The sequence below is a fragment of the Eubalaena glacialis genome, chromosome X, assembly GCF_028564815.1.
Source record: "Eubalaena glacialis isolate mEubGla1 chromosome X, mEubGla1.1.hap2.+ XY, whole genome shotgun sequence".
Lineage (NCBI taxonomy): Eukaryota > Metazoa > Chordata > Mammalia > Artiodactyla > Balaenidae > Eubalaena > Eubalaena glacialis.
In genome coordinates, this window is record NC_083736.1 from 52,310,322 (window position 1) to 52,333,039 (window position 22,718).

General features: G+C 37.9%; 1 protein-coding gene across 1 annotated transcript in view; it reads left to right on the plus strand.

Annotated features, from left to right (window-relative positions):
* The window catches only part of FAAH2 (fatty acid amide hydrolase 2), a 118,801-nt gene that overhangs the window by 30,747 nt on the left and 65,336 nt on the right, over window positions 1-22,718 (plus strand). The window contains 1 exon segment of the mRNA XM_061178147.1: window positions 22,246-22,443. Coding sequence (XP_061034130.1) covers window positions 22,246-22,443 — 198 coding nt within the window.

Below are 22,718 nucleotides of genomic sequence, written 5' to 3' on the forward strand. Positions count from 1 at the left end.
TAATGGAACAGGGCAGAAAACCCAGAAATAGACACACACATATACCAAACTGATTTTTAAAATAAGGTATAAAAACAATTCAATGGAGGAAAAAGAGGATTTTCAACAAATGGTGCTGGAGTGGGTTGCACCAGAGGCCAGTAAATGAAACTTGACTTAAATCTAACTCCTAAAAATTAATTTTAAATGGATCAGGAACTTAAACATAAAACTATAAAATCTTAGAATAAAAAAGGAGAAAATCTTTAAGATCTAGGGTTCATCAAAGAGTTCTTGAAATTGACACCAAAAACATGTTCCATAAAAGGAAAAAATTGATAAATTGGATCAAATGAACATAAAAACTTTTGTTCTGTGAAAGAATCTGTAAAGAGGATGAAAGATAAGCTACAGATATCACATGTCCAACAAAGAGCTAGTGTCTGGATTATATGTAGAAATCTTAATACTCAACAGTTTAAAAAATCCAATTAGTAAATGAACTAAAGGGCTTCCCTAGTGGCGCAGTGGTTGAGAGTCTGCCTGTCAATGCAGGGGACACGGGTTCGAGCCCTGGTCTGGGAGGATCCCACGTGCCACGAAGCGGCTGGGCCCGTGAGCCACAATTGCTGAGCCTGCGCGTCTGGAGCCTGTGCTCCGCAGCAGGAGAGGCCGCGATAGTGAGAGGCCCGTGCACCGCGATGAGGAGTGGCCCCTGCTTGCCGCAACTGGAGAAGGCCCCCGCACAGAAACGAAGACCCAGCACAGCCATAAATAAATAAATAAATAAATAAACCCCAAAAATTAAAAAAAAAAAGAAAATGAACTAAAGACATGAAGAGAATTTTCACTGAAAAGAATATACAGATGGCATTTAAGCACATGAAACATCATTAATCATTAGGAACATGCAAATTTAAACCAAAATAAGATATAAGTACACACCTATCGGAGTGGCTAAAATAAAAAATAATGACAATAAATGCTGGTGAGAATGTGGAGATACTGGATCACTTATATATTGTTGATGAGAATATAAAATTGTACAGCCACTGTGGAAAACAATTTGGAAGTTCCATAAAAACTTAAAAGGCATCTACCATACGACACAGCAATTGCACTCCTGAGCATTTATCCCAGAGAATGTAAGACTTAAATTGACATCAAATCCCTTACATGAGTGTTCACAGAAGCTTTATTCATAATAGCCCAAAATTGTATACAACACAGATATCCTTCAATAGGAAAATAGTTAAACAAACTTTTGCTCATCTATATCATGGAATGCTATTCAACAGTGAAAAACAATGAACTATTGATACACACAACAACCTGGATTAATCTTCAGTGAATTATGCTGAGTGAAAGTAGTCAATCCCTCTTAGTTACAATACTGTATGATTTATTTTATATAATATTCATGAAATGACAAAATTATAGAAATGGAGAACAAATTAGTGGTTTTCATGGGTTATGATGGGGATTGGGCAGGATGTAAGTGGGTGTTGCTATAAAAGGACAACCTGGGAGATCCTTGTGGTGATGGAAATATTCTCTATCAATGCCAATATGCTGATCATGACATTGTTCTATAATTTGGAATATGTTATCACTGGGGAAAACTGGGAAGATGGTACTTGGCTTTTCTCTGTATTATTGCATGCAACTGCAGGTGAATCTTCAATTATCTCAAAATTAAAAGTTTAATTAAAAAATATATGAAAAAACCCATATTTTCTTGGTGGAGAGCATGTGTTCAAATTCTATCATTTCTTCTTTTTTTACTTTTTACTATTTATCAAGGCATACAACTTTTTGCCTACCCTAATCAGATGTTTGTGGTTATTAAAGTCTGTGTTTGGTTTTATATAGGTATTTGTGAAAGAACAACTGGAAGATCTTTGTTTTTCATAGTTGAGAATGTGTGCATGTGCATCCATGTGTAAAGGTTCATATTTTTATTATGAGTATAATGTTTGCTGAAGTGGGTGTATATTTTCATATTATCTATGGTTTTATCTACATTAGTTGTAGTTGATTAAGTGTTTTGTGTGTATGTGAGAGGGCATAGATTCTGTCAGGAGTGTGCAAACAAAATTATGATGGCTCCATTCATTTATTCACTTAATGAATCAACACTCTTTGAAAACGTACTCTGTTCCAGGCTCTCGTAACATAGAGGTGACTAAGATAGGGTCCTTACCATAGATAATTTCCACTCTTTTGGGAAGGGTGATGTTTAATTACAGTACAGTATGCTGAGTGCCATGATAGGGCAAAATATGGTGTGCTGGAAATGCAAATGAATAGTATCTAATCAGATTGGAGATGGTAGTGGTCAGAAAAATCTTCCTAAAATTATGGTGTCTGAGTTGAGTATTGAGGTTTGAATAGTTGTGTATGTTTTAGGGGAACAACAAAAAGAAACTGGGAGTGGATACCATCTGTAGTTTAGGTTAGGGTCTTCAAGGTCGGAGGGCGTGTGTGCAAACACCTCTGGGAGTGCACAAAATAATACTTTGAAGTGTGGGAAAATATTACAACTTTAAAAAACGAATCTTATACTTCAATTTCTTTCTTTCTTTTTGTTCTATAACGTACATTTCATGTTAGTCCATAGGCTATGATCTTAAAATCTGTATTAGCACAGTACAATATAATCTATACATAAGTATATGCAGATACATTAGGGAGCGTGCTAATTATTTTAAATAGCAGTTACAGTTTGAAGACCACTGTTGTAGGGAATTGCAAATAGCTTGGTGTAGTTGGAGCAAAGAATGTGTATGTGAGGAATTGGCAGGAGGTAAAACTAGGACAGACAGCAGTGACCATGCCCTAGTGGTCCCAACCCCAGGCAAGCATCTATCTGTATCGGTAGCAAAATCTCTGCAAAAAAGGAAATCACAAAAAAGAGGGAAAATTTATGTAAATTGTTAATTGATAAACAGTTGAGAAAAGAAACTGAGGATAATATTGGTGAATGTAATGGTAAAGGGAAATTAAACAGACCTGTTTAAACCTGTTTAAAACAGACAAATATTTAAAATATCTTTACGTTTTAACAACTTTGAACAATATTAAAAGGTAGACAACTTACTGGTGAGAATATCATAAATATATAAGATACATAAAAGGTTAAACGCTTACTATATTAAGAATTCTTACAAGTTAGTTTTGAAAAAGATAAAAATTCAAAGGAGAAGTTACGATCGACACTACAGAAATACAAAGGACTGTAAGAGAATGCTATGAGCAATAATACACCAGTAAAATGGAAAACTTAGAAGAAATGGACAAATTCTTAGAAATGTACAATCTCCCAAGACTGAACCAGGAAGAAATAGAAAACATTAACAGATCAATGATAACTAGTGAAATTGAATATGTGATTTTAAAAATCCCAACAGACAAAAGTACAGGACCAGATAACTTCACAGACAAATTCTAAAAACATTTAGAGAAGAGTTAACACCTATCCTTCTGAATCTAGTCCAAAAAATTGCAGAGGAGGGAACACTTCCAAACTCATTGTATGAGGTCACAATCACCCTGATACCAAAACCAGACAAAGATACTACAAAAAGAGAAAATTACAGGTCAGTATCACTGAAGAATATAGACGCAAAAAATCTTCAACACAATACTAGAAAACCAAATCCAACAATATATTAAAAGGATCATAAACCAAGATGAAGTGGGATTTATTCCAAGGATGCAAGGGTTAGTCAATATCTGCAAATCAATCAATGTGATACACCACATTAACAAATTGAAAAATAAAAACCATATATCATCTCAATAGATTCAGAAAAAGCTTTTCATAAAATTCAAAATCAAATTATCATAAAACACTCAAGAATATGGGCATAGAGGGAACATACATCAACATAATAAGGGTCGTATATGATGAAACCACATACTCAATGGTGAAAAGCTGAAAGCATTTCCTCTAAGATAAGAACAAGGCAAGGATGTCCACTCTTGCCACTTTTATTTAACATAGTTTTGGAAATCCTAACCATGGCAATCAGAGAAGAAAAGGAAATAAAAGGAATCCAAATTGGAAAAGAAGAAGTAATCTTGTCACTGTTTGCAGATGACATGATACTATACGTAGAATATTCTAAAGACACTATGAGAAAACTACTAGGTCTCATCAATGAATTTGGTAAAGTTGCAGGATACAAAAATAATACACAGAAATCTGTTGCATTTCTATACACTAACAAGGAAAGATCAGAAAGAGAAACTATGGAAGCAATCTCATTTACCATCACATCAAAAAGAACAAAATACCTAGGAATCAACCTACCTAAGGAGACAAAAGACCTGCACTCCAAAAACTATAAGAATTTTATGAAAGAAATCAAAGACACAAACAGATGGAAAGATATACCGTGTTCTTGTGTTGGAAGAATCAATACTGTTAAACTGACTATACTACCCAAGGCAATCTACAGATTTAATGTCATCCCAATCAAATTACCAATGGTAGTTTTCACAGAACTATAACAAAAAAATTAATATTTGTATGGAAACACAAAAGACCCCGAATAGCCAAAGCAATCTTGAGAAAGAATAGAGCTGGAGGAATCAGGCTCCCTGACTTCAGACTATACTACAAAGCTACAGTCATTAAACCAATATGGTACTGGCACAAAAACAGAAATATAGATCAATGGAGCAGCATAGGAAGCCCAGAAATAAACCCACCCACTTATGGTAAATTAATTTACAAGAAAGGAGACAAGAATATACAATGGAGAAAAGACAGTCTCTTCAAGAAATTGTGCTGGGAAAACTGGAAAGCTACATGTAAAAGAATGAAATTAGAACATTCTCTAACATTATATACAAAAATAAACTCAAAATGGATTAGAGACCTAAATGAGACCTACTAGATTAGAGACCTACTATAAAACTCCTAGAAGAAAACATAAGAAAAACACTCTTTGACATAAATTGCAATATCTTGTTGGATCCGTTTCCTAGAGTTGGAAAGAAAAACAAAAAGAAACAAATGGGAGCTAATTAAACTTAAAACTTTTGCACAGCATAGAAAATGATAAACAAAACGAAAAGACAACCTATGGAATGGAAGAAAATATTTGCAAACGATGTGACCAACAAGGGATTCATCTCCAAAATGTACAAACAACTCCTATAGCTCAATATCAAAAAAACAAACAACCCATGCAAAAAATGGGCAGGAGAACTAAATAGACATTTCCCAAAAGAAGACACATACATGGCCAAGAGGTACATGAAAAAATGAACAACATAGCTAATTATTAGAGAAATGAAAATAAAAACTACAATCACCTCACAGTGGCCAGAATGGCCATCCTTAAAAGTCTATAAATAATAAATGCTAGGGAAGGTGTGGAGAAAATGGACCCCTCCTACAGTGTTGGTGAGAATGTAAATTGGTACAACCACTATGGAGACCATACGAAGTTTCCTTAAAAATCTAAAAATAGTTACCATATATGATCCTGCAATCCCACTCCAGGACATATATCTGGAGAAAACCATAATTTGGAAAGATACATGCACCCCAATGTTCATTGCAGCACTATTTACAATAGCCAAGACATGGAAGCATTCTAAATGCCCCTTGACTGATGAATGGATAAAGAAGATGTGGTACATATACACAGTGGAACATAACTTAGCCATACAAAGAATGAAATAATGTCATTTGCAGCAACATGGATGAACCTAGAGATTATCATACTAAGTGAAGTAACCTGGAAAGAGAAAGACAAATATACGATATTGCTTATATGTGGAATCTAAAAAATAGTATACAAATGAACTTATTTACAAAACAGAAATAGACCCACAGACACAGAAGACAAACTTATTGTTATCAAAGGGGAAAAGGGGGTGGGAGAGAGGTAAATTAGTAGTTTGGGATTAACATATACACACTACTATATATAAAATAGATAACCAACAAGCACCTACTGTATAGTACACAGAACTATACTCAATAATTTGTAATAACCTATCAGGAAAAAAAACTCTGAAAGAGAATATATATGTGTGTGTGTGTGTATTTGTGTGTGCATGCATGTGTGTGTACACACATGCACACATATATATCTATATATATGTATAACTGAATCACTTGGCTGTACACCTGAAACTAACACAACTTTACAAATTAACTATACTTCAATAAAACAAAATTAAGTAGAAAAATTGGCAGGGGTCGTGAACAGGCAAATCACAATAGAAGGGGTACAAATAATCCATAATCATATAATAAAGGTGTTCATCATCACTCTATGTCAAATAAATAAATTTAAATAACACTGACTATCAATTCATCACCTACGAAATTAGTAAAGATGAATACCCACTTTAATCAGGATACAAAAGATAGGCCAAATATGTACAGTATTAATAGGAGCATGACTTACTTTATCTGAAAAAAATGAAATTTAAATGTAGTGAATGGTTTTAAAAAGGGACAGGTTGAAGGCAATATAAAAGCAATTAGGAAACACATAATTAAAGTAGTAGCAGTGGGAATGGAGAGTAGAGAATAGGATACAGACACACTAGGGATGAAACATCTTTAGTGGAAACATATAGCAAGGAGTCAAGATTTACACATGAGCCTCCACTTTTGATTGCTAATGGATGGTGGAAATACATAAACCTCCCTGACTACTTTTTTTATTGGAGTATAATTGCTGTACAATGTTGTGTTAGTCTCTGCTGCACAAAGAAGTGAATCAGCTATACGTATACTTACATCCCCTCCTTCTTGGACCTCCCTTCCATCCCCCCAACCCACCCATTTAAGTCGTCACTGAACACCAAGCTGAGCCTCCTATGTCCTACAGCATGTTCCCAACAGCCATCCATTTTACGCACGGCAGTGTATACATGACAATCCCATCTCCCAATTCGTCCCACCCTCCCCTTCATCCCTTGTGTCCTCATATCCATTCCCTACGTTTACGGCTCTATTCCTGCCCTGAAAATACCATCTGTACCATTTTTCTAGATTCCATATACATGCATTATTATACAATATTTGTTTTTCTCTTTCTGGCTTACTTCACTCTGTATGACAGACTCTAGGTCCATCCACATCTCTACAAATGAACCAGTTACATTCCTTTTTATGGCTGAGTAATATTCCATTGCATATATGTACCACATCTTCCTTATCCATTCATTGGTCAATGGACATTTAGGTTGTTTCCATGTCTTGGCTATTGTAAATAGTGCTGCAATGAAAATTAGGGTACATGTATCCTCCTGAATTATGGTTTTCTTAGGGAATATGCCCAGTAGTGGGATTGCTGGGTCATACAGTAGTTCTATTTTTAATTTCTTAAGGAAAGTCCATACTGTTCTCCACAGTGGCCGTATCAATTTACATTCCCACCAACAGTGCAAAAGAGTTCCGTTTTCTCCACATCCTGTCCAGCATTTATTGCTTAGAGCGTTTTTGATTATGCACATTCTGATTGGTGTGAGGTGATACCTCATTGTAGTTTTGTTTTGCATTTCTCTAATAATTAGTGATGCTGAGCAATTTTCATGTGCCTCTTGGCCATCTGTATGTCTTCTTTGGTGAAATGTCTATTTAGGTCTTCCACCCATTTTTTAATTGGGTTGTTTGTTTTTTGGATATTGAGCTACATGAGCTGTTTGTATATTTTGGAGATTAATCTTTTGTCTGTGGCTTCGTTTGCAAATATTTTCTCAAATCTGAGGGTTGTCTTTTCATCTTGTTTATGGTTTCCTTTGCTGTGCAAAAGCTTCTACTTTTTTTTTTAAACATCTTTATTGGAGTATAATTGCTTTACAATGGTGTGTTAGTTTCTGTTTATAACAAAGTGAATCAGTTATGCATATACATATGTTCCCATATCTCTTCCCTCTTGCGTCTCCCTCCCTCCCACCCTCCCTATCCCACCCCTCTAGGTGGTCACAAAGCACCGAGCTGATCTCCCTGTGCTGTGCGGCTGCTTCCCACTAGCTATCTATTTTACATTTCGTAGTGTACATATGTCCATGCCACTCTCTCACCCTGTCACATCTTACCCCTCCCCCTCCCCATATCCTCAAGTCCATTCTCTAGTAGGTCTGTGTCTTTATTCCCGTCATGCCACTAGGTTCTTCATGACCATTTTTTTCCCTTAGATTCCATATATATGTGTTAGCATACTGTATTTGTTTTTCTCTTTCTGACTTACTTAACTCTGCATGACAGACTTTAACTTCATTCACCTCACTACAAATACCTCCATTTCATTTCTTTCTATGGCGGAGTAATATTCCATTGTATATATGTGCCACATCTTCTTTATCCATTCACCCGATGATGGGCACTTAGGTTGCTTCCATGTCCTGGCTACTGTAAATAGAGCTGCAATGAACATTTTGGTACATGACTCTTTTTGAATTATGGATTTCTCAGGGTATATGCCCAGTAGTGGGATTGCTGGGTCGTATGGTAGTTCTATTTTTAGATTTTTAAGGAACCTCCATACTGTTCTCCATAGTGGCTGTAGCAATTTACATTCCCACCAGCAGTGCAAGAGGGTTCCCTTTTCTCCACACCCTCTCTGGCATTTATTGTTTCTATATTTTTTGATGATGGCCATTCTGACCGGTGTGAGATGATATCTCATTGTAGTTTTGATTTGCATTTCTCTAATGATTAATGATGTTGAGCATTCTTTCATGTGTCTGTTGGCAATCTGTATATCTTCTTTGAAGAAATGTCTATTTAGGTCTTCTGCCCATTTTTGGATTGGGTTGTTTGTTTTTTTGTTATTGAGCTGCATGAGCTGCTTGTAAATCTTGGAGATTAATCCTTTGTCAGTTGCTTCATTTGCAAATATTTTCTTCCATTCTGAGGGTTGCCTTTTGGTCTTGTTTATGGTTTCCTTTGTTGTGCAAAAGCTTTTAAGCTTTTTAAGCTTTTTAAGTTTTTTAAGCTTTTAAGCTTCTTAAGCTTTTTAAGCTTTTTAAGCTTTTTAAGTTTCATTAGGTCCCGTTTGTTTATTTGTGTTTTTATTTCCATTTCTCTAGGAGCTGGGTCAAAAAGGATCTTGCAGTGATTTATGTCATAGAGTGTTCTGCCTAGGTTTTCCTCAAAGAGTTTGATACTGTCTGGCCTTACACTTAAGTCTTTAATCCATTTTGAGTTTATTTTTGTGTAAGGTGTCAGGGAGTGTTCTAATTTCATACTTTTACATGTACCTGTCCAGTTGTCCCAGCACCACTTATTGAAGAGGCTGTCTTTTCTCCACTGTATATGCTTGCCTCCTTTATCAAAGATAAGGTGACCATATGTTCGTGGGTTTATCTCTGGGCTTTCTATCCTGTTCCATTGATCTATGTTTCTGTTTTTGTGCCAGTACCATACTGTCTTGATTACTGTAGCTTTGTAATATAGTCTGAAGTCAGGGAGCCTGATTCCTCCAGCTCCATTTTCCGTCCTCAAGATTGCTTTGGCTATTCGGGGTCTTTTGTGTTTCCATATAAATTGTGAAATTTTTTGTTCTAGTTCTGTGAAAAACGCCAGTGGTAGTTTGACAGGGATTCCATTGAATCTGTAGATTGCTTTGGGTAGCACAGTCATTTTCACAATGTTGACTCTTCCAATCCAAGAACATGGTATATCTCTCCATCTATTTGTATCATCTTTAATTTCTTTCATCAGTGTCCTATAATTTTCTGCATACAGGTCTTTTGTCTCCTTAGGTAGGTTTACTCCTAGATGTTTTATTCTTTTTGTTGCAATGGTAAACGGGAGTGTTTTCTTAATTTCACTTTCAGAGTTATCATCATTAGTGTATAGGAATGCAAGAGACTTCTGTGCATTAATTTTGTATCCTGTTACTTTACCAAATTCATTGATTAGCTCTAGTAGTTTCCTGGTAGCATCTTTAGGATCTCTATGTATAGTATCATGTCATCTGCAAACAGTGACAGCTTTACTTCTTCTTTTCCGATTTGGATTCCTTTTATTTCTTTTTCTTCTCTGATTGCTGTGGTTAACACTTCCAAAACTATGTAGAATAATAGTGGTGAGAGTGGGCAACCTTGTCTTGTTCCTGATCTTAGTGGAAATGGTTTCAGTTTTTCACCATTGAGGACAATGTTGGCTGTGGGTTTGTCATATATGGCCTTTATTATGTTGAGGAAAGTTCCCTCTATGCCTACTTTCCGCAGGACTTTTATCATAAATGGGTGTTGAATTTTGTCAAAAGCTTTCTCTGCATCTATTGAGATGATCATATGGTTTTTCTCCTTCAATTTGTTAATATGATGTATCACGTTGATTGTTTTGCGTATATTGAAGAATCCTTGCATTCCTGGAATAAACCCCACTTGATCATGGTGTATGATCCTTTTAATGTGCTGTTGGATTCTGTTTGCTAGTACTTTGTTGAGGATTTTTGCATCTATGTTCATCAGTGATATTGGCCTGTAGCTTTCTTTTTTTGCGACATCTTTGTCTGGTTTTGGTATCAGGGTGATGGTGGCCTCGTAGAATGAGTTGGGGAGTGTTCCTCCCTCTACAAAATTTTGGAAGAGTTTGAGAAGGATAGGTGTTAGCTCTTCTCTAAATGTTTGATAGAATTCGCCTGTGAAGCCATCTGGTCCTGGGCTTTAGTTTGTTTGAAAATTTTTAATCACAGTCTCAATTTCAGTGCTTGTGATTGGCCTGTTCATATTTTCTATTTCTTCCTGGTTCAGTCTTGGCAGGTTGTGCATTTCTAAGAATCTGTCCATTATTCCAGGTTGTCCATTTTATTGGCATAGTGTTGCTTGTAGTAATCTCTCATGATCGTTTGTATTTCTGCAGTGTCAGTGGTTACTTCTCCTTTTTCATTTCTAATTCTATTGATTTGAGTCTTCTCCCTTTTTCTCTTGATGAGTCTGGCTAATGGTTTATCAATTTTGTTTATCGTCTCAAAGAACCAGCTTTTAGTTTTATTGATATTTGCTATTGTTTCCTTCATTTCTTTTTCATTTATTTCTGATCTGATCTTCATGATTTCTTTCCTTCTGCTAGCTTTGGGTTTTTTTTTGTTCTTCTTTCTCTAATTGCTTTAGGTGCAAGGTTAGGTTGTTTATTCGAGATGTTTCCTGTTTCTTGAGGTAGGCTTGTATTGTTATAAACTTCCCACTTAGAACTGCTTTTGCTGCATCCCATAGGTTTTGGGTCGTCGTGTCTCCACTGTCATTTGTTTCGGGGTATTTTTGATTTCCCCTTTGATTTCTTCAGTGATCTCTTCGTTATTAAGTAGTGTATTGTGTAGCCTCCATGTGTTTGTATTTTTTACGGATCTTTTCCTGTAATTGATATCTAGTCTCATAGCATTGTGGTCAGAAAAGATACTTGATACGATTTCAATTTTTTTAAATTAACCAAGGGTTGATTTGTGACCCAAGATATGATCTATCCTGGAGAATGTTCCATGAGCACTTGAGAAAAATGTGTATTCTTTTGTTTTTGGGTGGAATGTCCTATAAATATCAATTAAGTCCATCTTGTTTAATGTATCATTTAAAGCTTGTGTTTCCTTATTTATTTTCATTTTGGATGATCAGTCCGTTGGTGAAAGTGGGGTGTTAAAGTCCCCTACTATGTTTGTGTTACTGTCAATTTCCCTTTTTATGGCTGTTAGTATTTGCCTTATGTATTGAGGTGCTCCTATGTTGGGTGCATAAATATTTACAATTGTTATACCTTCCTCTTGGATCGATCCCTTGATCATTATATAGTGTCCTTATTTGTCTCTTGTAAGAGTCTTTATTTTAAAGTCTATTTTGTCTGATATGAGAATTGCTACTCCAGCTTTCTTTTGATTTCCATTTGCATGGAATATCTTTTTCCATCCCCTCACTTTCAGTCTGTATGTGTCTCTAGGTCTGAAGTGGGTCTCTTGTAGACAGCATATATATGGGCCTTGTTTTTGTATCCATTCAGCCAGTCTGTATCTTTTGGTGGGAGCATTTAATCCATTTACATTTAAGGTAATTATCGATATGTATGTTCCTATTTCCATTTTCTTAAATGTTTTGGGTTTGTTATTGTAGGTGTTTTCCTTCTCTTGTGTTTCTTGCCTAGAGAAGTTCTTTTAGCATTTGTTCTAAAGCTGGTTTGGTGGTGCTGAACTCTCTCAGCTTTTGCTTGTCTGTAAAGGTTTTAATTTCTCCATCAAATCTGAATGAGATCCTTGCTGGGTAGAGTAATCTTGGTTGTAGGTTTTTCTCCTTCATCACTTTAAGTATATCCTGCCACTCCCTTCTGGCTTGCAGAGTTTCTGCTGAAAGATCAGCTGTTCACCTTATGGGGATTCCCTTGTGTGTTATTTGTTTTATTTCCCCTGCTGCTTTTAATATGTTTTCTTTATATTTAATTTTTGATAGTTTGATTAATATGTGTCTTGGCGTGTTTCTCCTTGGATTTATCCTGTATGTGACTCTCTCTGCTTCCAGGACTGGATTAACTTTTTCCTTTCCCATATTAGGGAAGCTTTCAACTATAGTCTCTTCAAATATTTTCTCAGTCCCTTTCTTTTTCTCTTCTTCTTCTGGGACCCCTATAATTCGAATGTTGCTGCGTTTAATGTTGTCCCAGAGTTCTCTTAGAGTGTCCTCAGTTCTTTTCATTCTTTTTCCTTTATTCTGCTCTGCAGTAGTTATTTCCACTATTTTATCTTCCAGGTCACTTATCCGTTCTTCTGCCTCAGTTATTCTGCTATTGATCCCGTCTAGAGTATTTTTAATTTCATTTATTGTGTTGTTCATCGTTGCTTGTTTCCTCTTTAGTTCTTCTACGTCCTTGTTAAATGTTTCTTGCATTTTGTCTATTCTATTTCCAAGATTTTGCATCGCCTTTACTATCATTATTCTGAATTCTTTTTCAGGTAGACTGCCTATTTCCTCTTCATTTGTTAAGTCTGGTGTGTTTTGACCCTGCTCCTTCATCTGCTTTGTTATTTTCTGTCTTCTCATTTTGCTTTTCTTACTGTGTTTGGGGTCTCCTTTTCACAGGCTGTAGGATCGTAGTTCCCATTGTTTTTGGTATCTGTCCCCAGTGGCTAAGGTTGGTTCAGTGGGGTGTGTCGGCTTCCTGGTGGAGGGGACTAGTGCCTGTGTTCTGGTGGTTGAGGCGGATCTTGTCTTTCTGGTGGGCACGTCCACGTCTGGTGGTGTGTTTTGGGGTGTCTGTGGCCTTATTATGATTTTAGGCAGCCTCTCTGTTAATGGATGGGGCTGTGTTCCTGTCTTGCTAGTTGTTTGGCATAGGGTGTCCAGCACTGTAGCTTGCTGGTCGTTGAGTGAAGCTGGGTCTTGATGTTGAGATGGAGATCTCTGAGAGATTTTCATCATTTGGTATTAGGTGGAGCTGGGAGGTCTCTTGTGGACCAGTGTCCTGAAGTTGGCTCTCCCACCTCAGAGGCACAGCCCTGCTGCCTGGCTGGAGCACCAAGAGCCTTTCATCCACACGGCTCAGAATAAAAGGGAGAAAAAATAGAAACAAAGAAATAAAGAGGATAAAATATAATAAAATAAAGCTATTATCATAAAAACTAAGAAAAAAATTAAGAAAAAATTTATTAAGAAAATTTTTTTTAATTTTTAAAAATAAATTTATTAATTTTTATAATAAAAAATAAGAAAAAATTTTTAAGAAATTTTTTTTAATTTTTTAAAATAAAAAATATGAAATAACTTATTAAGAAAAAAATTTTTTTAATTTTTAAAAATAGAAAATAAGGAAAAAATTATTAAGAAAACATTTATTAAGTAAAAAAAAATTTTAAGTAAAAAAAAAAAAAACAAAAAACGGACGGACCAAACCCTAGGACAAATGGTGAAAGCAAAGCTATACAGACAAAATCTCACCCAGAAGCATACACATATACCTTCACAAGAAAAGGAAAGGGGGAAAAATTAATATATCCTGCTCCCAAACTCTACCTCCTGAATTTGGGATGATTCGTTGACTATTCAGGTATTCAACAGATGCAGGTACATCAAGTTGTTTGTGGAGCTTTAATCCGCTGCTTCTGAGGCTGCTGGGAGAAATTTCCCTTTCTCTTCTTTGTTCGTACAGCTCCCGGGGTTCAGCTGTGGATTTGGACCCGCCTCTGCGTGTAGGTCGCCTGAAGGCGCCTGTTCTTCGCTCACACAGGACGGGGTTAAAGGAGCAGCTGTTTCAGGGGCTCTGGCTCACTCAGGCGGAGGGGAGGGAGGGGTACGGATGTGGGGCAAGCCTGCGGCGGCAGAGACCGGCGTGACGTTGCAGCAGCCTGAGGCGCACCGTGGGTTCTCCCAGGGAAGTTGTCCCTGGATGACGGGAGCCTGGCAATGGCGGGCTGCACAGGCTCCCGGGAGAGGCGGTGTGGATAGTGACCTGTGCTCGCACACAGGCTTCTTGGTGGCAGCAGCAACAGCCTTAGGGTCTCATGCCTGTCTCTGGGGTTCGCGCTGATAGCCGCAGCTCACGCCTGTCTCTGGAGCTCCTTTAAGCTGTGCTCTGAATCCCCTCTCCTTGCGCACCGCGAAACAAAGAGGCAAGAAAAAGTCTCTTACCTCTTTGGCAGCTGCAGACTTTTTCCCGGACTCCCTCCCAGCTAGCTGTGGTGTGCTAACCCCTTCAGGCTGTGTTCACGCAGCCAACCCCAGTCCTCTCCCTGTGATCCAACCGAAGCCCGAGCCTCAGCTCCCAGCCCCAGCCCGCCCCGGCGGGTGAGCAGACAAGCCTCTCGTGCTGGTGAGTGCTGCTCAGCGCCAATCTTCCGTGCAGGAATCTCTCCGTTTTGCCCTCCACACCCCTGTTTCTGCATTCTCCTCCGTGGCTCCGAAGCTTCCCCCCTCTGCCACCTGCAGTCTCCACCTGCGAAGGGGCTTCTAGTGTGTGGAAACCTTTCCTCCTTCACAGCTCCCTCCCACTGGTGCAGGTCCCGTCCCTATTCTTTTGTCTCTGTTATTTCTTTTTTCTTTTGCCCTACCCAAGTACGTGGGGATTTTATTGCCTTTTGGGAGGTCTGACATCTTCTGCCAGCGTTCAGTGGGTGTTCTGTAGGAGCAGTTCCACGTGTAGATGTATTTCTGTTGTATCTGTTGGAAGGAAGGTGATCTCCACGTCTTACTCTTCCACCATCTTGCCAAGTATCCCCCTCGCTTCTACGTTTCATTAGGTCCCATTTGTTTATTTTTGTTTTCATTTTCATTACTCTATGAGGTGGGTTAAAAAGATCTTGCTGTGGTTTATGTCAAAGAGGGTTTTTCCTATGTTTTCCTCTAAGAGTTTTACAGTGTCTGGTCTTATGTTTAGGTCATTAATCTATTTTGAGTTTACTTTTGTGTATGGTGTTAGGGAGTGTTCTAATTTCATTCCTTTACATGTAGCTGTCCAGTTTTCCCAGCACCACTTACTGAAGAGGCTGTCTTTTCTCCATGGTATGTTCTTGCCTCCTTTGTCATAAATTAGGTGACCAGATGTGTGTAGGTTTATCTCTGGGCTTTCTATCCTGTACCATTGATTTATATTTCTGTTTTGGTGCCATTACCATACTCTCTTGATTACTGTAGCTTTGTAGTATACTTTGAAGTCAGGGAGCCTCATTCATCCAGCTCCATTTTTCTTTCTCAGAATTGCTTTAGCTATTCGGGGTCTTTTGTGTTTCCATACAAATTGTAAAATTTTTTTTTCTAATACAGTGAAGAATGCCATTGGTAGTTTGATAGGGATTGTACTGAATCTGTAGATTGCTTTGGGTAGTATAGTCATTTTCAAAATATTGATTCTTCCAATTGAAGAACATGGTATACTTCTCGATCTGTTTTTGTCATCTTTGATTTCTTTCATCAGTGTTTTATAGTTTTCCGAGTTTAGGTCTTTTGCCTCCTTAGGTAGATTTATTCCTAGGTATTTTACTCTTTTTGTTGTGATGGTAAATGGGATTGTTTCCTAAATTTCTCTTTGATCTTTTGTTGTTAGTTTATAAGAATGTAGAGATTTCTGTGTATTAATTTTGTATCCTGCAACTTTACCAAATTCATTGATGAGCTCTAGTATTTTTCTGGTAGTATCGTTAGAATTTTCTACATATAGTATCATGCCATCTGCACACAGTGACATTTTTACTTCTTCTTTTCCAATTCGTATTCCTTGTATTTTTCTTCTCTTATTGCCATGGCTAGGACTTCCAAAACTATGTTGAATAATAGTGGCTAGAGTGGACATTATCTTGTTCCTGATCTTAGTCAAAATGCTTTCAGATTTTCACCATTGAGAATGATTTTTGCTGTGGGTTTGTCATATATGGCCTTTATTATGTTGAGGTAGGTTCCCTCTGTGCCCAGTTTTTGGAGAGTTTTTGCCGTAAATAGGTGTTGAATTTTGTCAAAAGCTTTTTCTGCATCTACTGATATGATCATGTGGTTTTTATTCCTTAATTTGTTAATATGGTGTATTACATTGATTGATTTGCATATATTGAAGAATCCTTGCATTCCTGGGATAACTCCCAATTGATCATGGTCATAATCCTTTCAATGTGTTGTTGGATTCTGTTTGCTAGTATTTTGTTGAAGATTTTTGCGTCTATGTTCATCAGTGATATTGGTGTGTAATTTTCTTTTTTTGTGATATCTTTGTCTGGTTTTGGTATCTGAGTGATGGTGGCCTCATAGCACGAATTTGGGAGTGTTTCTCCATCTGCAATTTTTTGGAAGAGTTTGAGAAGAATGGGTGTTAGCTCTGCTCTAAATGTTTTATAGAATTCTCCTGTGAAGTTATCTGGTCCTGGACCTGTGCTTGTTGGAAGATTTTTAATTACAGTTTCAATGTCATTACTTGTGACAAGTCTGTTTATATTTTCTAATTCTTCCTGGTTCAGTCTTGGAAATTTATGTTTCCAAGAATTTCTCCATTTCTTCAAGGTTTTCCATTTTATTGGCATATAGTTGTTTGTAGTAGTCTCTTATAATCCCTTGTATTTCTGCAGTGTCAGTTGTGATTTCTCCTATTTCGTTTATAATTTTATTGATTTGCATCCTCTCCATTTTTTTCTAGATGAGCCTGGCTAAAGGCTTACCAATTTTGTTTATCTTCTCAAAGAACCAACGTTTAGTTTTATTGATCTTTGCTCTTGTTTTCTTCATTTGTATTTCATTTATTTCTGCTCTGATCTTTATGATTTATTTCCTCCTACTGAGTTTGGGTTTTCTTTGTTCTTCTTTCTCTAGCTGCTTTAGGTGTAAGTTTAGATTGTTTATTTGAGATTTTTCTTGTTTCTTAAGGTGAGCTTGAATTGCTATAAACTTCCCTCTTAGAACTAATTTTGTTGTTTCCCATAGGTTTTGGGTCATCATATTTTTGTTGTCATGTGTTTCTATGTATTTTTTAATTTCCTCTTTTATTTCTTCAGTGACCTCTTGGTTATTTAGTAGCACACTGTTTAGCGCCCTTGTATTTGCTTTTTTTACAATTTTTTTCCTGTAATTTTTTTCTAATCTCATAGCATTGTGGTTAGAAATGATGCTTGATATGATTTCAATTTTTTAAAATTTACTGAGGCTTGATTTTTGACCTAAGATGTGATCTATCCTGGAGAATGTTCTGTGTGCCCTTGAGAAGAAAGTGTGTTCTGCCACTTTCTGGTGGAATGTCCTATAAATATCATTAAAGCTATCTGATCTATTGTGTCATTTAAACCTCGTGTTTCCTTATTTATTTTCTGTTTGGATGATCTGTCCTTTGGTGTATGTGGGGCTTTAAAGTCCCCTACTATTATTGTGTTACTGATGATTTCCCCTGTTATTGTTGTTAACACTTGCCTTATGTATTGAGGTGCTCCTATGTTGGGTGCACAAATATTTATAATAATTCTGTCTTCCAGCTCACTTATTTGTTCTTCTGCCTCATTTATTCTGTTATTGATTCCTTCTAGTGTATTGTTCATTTCATTATTGTGTTGTTCATCTCTTTTTGTTTGTTCTTTAAGCGTTCTAGATCTTTGTTAAACATTTATTGCATTTTCTTGATCCATGCCTCCATTCTATTTCCAAGATTCTGGATCATCTTTACTATCATTACTCTGAGTTCTTTTCCAGGTAGGTTGCCTATTTTGTCTTCATTTATTTGGTCTTGTAGGTTTTTACCTTGATCCTTCATTTGTAACATATTTTTTTGTCATCTCATTTTTTTTTGATGGGTGGGATTGTGTTCCTGTCTTACTGATTGTTTAGCCTGAGGCGTCCAGCACTGGAGTTTGTAGGCTATTGGGGTGAGCTGGGTCTTGGTGCTGAGATGAGGACCTCTGGGAGACCTCACTCCGATGAATATTCCCTGGGGACTGAGCTTCTCTGTTAGTCCAGTGGTTTGGACTCAGAGCTCCCACCACAGGAGCTGAGGCCCAACCCCTGGCTCATGAACCAAGATCCCACAAGCAGCACAGGGTGGCAAAAAAAAAAAAGGAAAAAAGAAAAAGAAAAAAAATGGAGCAGAACAATAACAAAGAGCAAAAAATTAAATAAGGTTAGAAAACTAGCAGATATGTTAGAAAAAATAAAAATATAGATGAAACAACAACCAGATGGTAAAACAGAACCACAATAGCAAAAAAGAGGGGAAAAAAAAGGCAGAAAATTCCCTTGGGGGTGGGGGCAGGGCTTAGGCTCAGCACAGCTGGAGGGACCCAGAAGTGCCTCTGGTCTCAGAGAGCAGAGGACAAGGTCCAGAACCCCAGCAGGCTTCCCAGGGCCTGAGTGGGTGGGGGAAATTCTAGGTCCCTTCCCCCCGATCCTCTGATCCTGAGATCCCCCACCCCAAGTCCACCTTTTCTCTTTTTTCTCCCCCCACCCTCCTATGCTTCTAGGACCAATGTGGCCAGAGGGGGCCCTGGAAGGTGGAGGACCTGGCCTGGGACCCCAGCAGGCTTCCTGAGGCCCGATTGGGCAGGGGAAATGTTAGCCACACTTCCCCTGATCCTCCAAGCCCCCAAGGGTCCCTCCAGGCATGGGGATACCTCCCTTCTCCCAGCCACCCCTCAGGGGCGCCAAACCCATCCAGCCTCCACTTCTCCTCCCTGCCCCTTGCTCCCTCTCACGTCCTACCCACTCACTCAGGGGCTCATCCCAACTCCTTGGGTGTCGATGTCCCCCACCAGTGTCTGGTAGGCACCCTAGTTGTGCGGAGACACGAACTCTGCATCCTCCCACTCCTCCATCTTGACTCCAACTGCCTGCAATCTCCCCTGATTTTAATAGGGAAATTACCCTCTCCTCCAGCATATACACACTATTTCTCATTTTTCACCTCTGGAACAAAAGTTAACTTATCCCATCTCTTTCCCTTAAACTTAGACTGTGTTTGTTTCTTTGCCTAGTACAAACAAATATAGAAAGCTATAATGCACTGTGAAGGCACTATTCAGAAGATTTATATTCATATCTGATTTAATCTTCATTACACCATAAGGTAACTGTTAATCTTACTTCACAGATGGCAAAACACACTCAAAGACATTAAGTGATTTGTAAAATGTCACAAACATAATGAGTGGTAGATCTAGGCTTTGAATCCAGATATACATGATCTGTTCTCCATCAGTGAGCATTCTCTATACCACAGACTCACGTAATGGTCATTTACAATCTAGATAACGTATTAAAGGTGAGAAAAGGAAATACTTTGGCAAAGACTGTCTCTGATAAATAAGGTTCACTCAGCTACAGATTTTGCTCAAAACTGTAATGGAGCCTAGATTATGATGATTTACTCTATTAGCTGAGTTCACTGGACCCATAAGATATGCCTATCATGATTAACCTGCATTTCACTGGGTACTTTCAACTAGGCTAGAAGTGCTATGATGACACCTTCAGAATCCACCTGAGTTATGTAGGTGAAAAAGTGCCTGGAATAACTTTTACATTTCACCTACCCCAAGCCTTAAATGCCAAGCTAAAATTCTATCTTCAGCAATCATTCTTCATAAACTCACACCTTCAGCCTACAAAATGGTACTGACTGCATGCCAAGCCCTGTGTTGGGCTCTGAGAATACAAAGATGAATTAGAATGACCCTGTTCTTCACGGAGTTCACATCTAGATAGGGAAGAGACATAAAAGCCTAACATGTAAAGAGAGTGATATAAATGCTCTGATATTGTTAATCTGTAGAGTGTGGGATTACAAAAGAGCAGCACCAAACATATTTGGGAGTTCAGGGAAGACTTCCTGAAGGAGGTGGTACTTGTCCTGAGCCAGATGGAAAGGGAGTTGTGAAAACATATGCAAAGGTATGGAGGGGAGAGAGACTCTTCCAATAGTTGAGTTTGGTAGGAGTATAACATGTAAGTGATGCAGTGGGCTAGGGATGACATACAGAGATTTTCAGATCCCCATCATTAGATCTTTGAATACCAGACAAAGTAGATGGGGCTTGAACCTGAAGAAAATGAGAATTCGCAGCAGAGTCACTGGCAGGGAAGTAATATGGTCAGATTTGTATATTAGAAAGAGAACTCTAAAGGAAGGCAGAGTGATCAGTTAGTTATTTGTAGGAGTTCATGAAAATGTCAGTGAGACCTGAGCTAAGGATGTGTCTGAAGGGAAAGGTATTTACTGGATTTGGTGACTATTCATGAGGATGAGAGAGAAGGAAGAATCTGGGATGATCTCCATATTTTTGGCATGACTGACTGGGTGGATGAAAATGTCATTCATGAACCTGGAGGAGCAGCAGGTTTGGGAAGATGAGTTTTGGACTTTGAAGGAAACTGAAACATTCACATAGAGATGTCAAATAGGCAATGGGTTCAAGTATTTGGAGTTTAGGAGAGAGATTTGACATTCATCAGTACTATCTGTTTGTGATCTTATAAGGATTAAATCATATGGATATAGATAATATGTATTGATATATGCTTGTTATTTAGTTGTTTGTTGAACATACTGAGTACACACAAAGGTATATTTACAACACTATTTTCACAGGTACCATTGAAATAAATTATAACAACTATCACTTATAATACACTATTTGCCATGAATTGTGCTAAGTGTGTGATTATCTAGTGTTTACCATAACTTTTTGATGTAGGAGTAGTTACTCCAATGTTTCTTTCTTTTTTCTTTTTTGTTTTTTACAAGAGATAAGGAGGGACACTACATAATGATCAAGGGATCAATCCAAGAAGAAGATACAACAATTATAAATGTTTATGCACCCAACAGAGGAGCACCTAAATACATAAGGCAAATGCTAACAACCATGAAAGGATAAATTGACAGTAACACAGTAATAGTAGGGGACTTGAACACCCCACTTACACCAATGGTCAGATCATCCAAACAGAAAATAAATAAGGAAACATAAGCTTTAAATGACACTATAGACCAGATAGATTTAATTGATATTTATAGAACATTCCACCTGAAAGTGGCAGAATACACTTTCTTCTCAAGTGCACATGGAACATTCTCCAGGATAGATCACATCTTGGGTCTGAAATCAAGCCTAGGAAAATGTAAGAAAATTGAAATCATATCTAGCATCTTTTCTGACCACAACGCTATGAGATTGGAAATCAATTACAGGAAAAAAAAAAACTGTAAAAAGCACAAATACATGGAGGCTAAACAGTGTGCTACTAAGTAACCAAGACATCACTGAAGAAATCAAGGAAGAAATAAAAAATATATAGAAACACATGACAATGAAAACATGATGACCCAAAACCTATGGGACACAGCAAAAGCAGTTCTAAGAGGAAAGTTTATAGCAATTCAATCTCACCTCAAGAAACAAGAAAAATCTCAAATAAACAATCTAACCCTACACTTAAAACAACTGGAGAAAGAAGAATAAAGAAAACCCAAATCTCTTGTAGGAGTAGTTACTCCAATTTTTCATATGAGCAAGCTTAGTACGAGAAAAAGTGTAAACTGGCCATGGCCATCTAGTGGCAGGGTTGGGAACTTCAAAGTCAGTGTTATATCTCATTTTCTACATTAGGTTACACCAGCACTAACAAAGGATTGCATTGCACATAAGCAGTTGCTGGGAAGACAACTCTGCCTCCATCTCTGGCCCTGGGACCAGCTGGTGATGACATACATGCTCCTGTGGAATCGTGGGTAGATACTGAACTTGTAAATGAAATGATTTCTAAACACCTCCTTGCTAAGTATTTTCTTCGCCTTTTGCCTGGGGTGCATGCATCCCTCAAGCACTAGGACCTTGTGAAATCTAGGCTGCTATAGCACCACTGTTCACAGTCAGAATCTAGTTGCTGCTCCTGCAGGTGGTCGGCTTTCTTCTTGGCCTTGTAGGCCAAGAAGCTCGAGCCTTTGGCAGCCCCAAGTTTCACTCAAGCACCCCAAGGCCTGTGATTGATCCATTACTCCTGCTTTTGGGGATGCAGCTGGCCAAGCTGATCCAACAAAGGAAGGTGGGAGTGCAACTCTGGCTGATTCAAAAGAGGGTGGAGGGACAAGTCTTTTAATGGACAACTCCAGGAAGTTTAGTGGTGGTTGTTGTTGTGGTAATGAGTTTGGGCTTGGTGGAAATCAATTTCCTTTCTACCCTCTACTAGGGAGACTTAGGAAAGGCATTCACTGAGGAAAAAAGAGACTTCTGGGAGTTGTAGTATGCTTTTACCCAGAGCATTTGCTGTGGGCATCAGTTGGACTATTTTGGCACCCTTCGTAGTCCTTCCTGTCCATT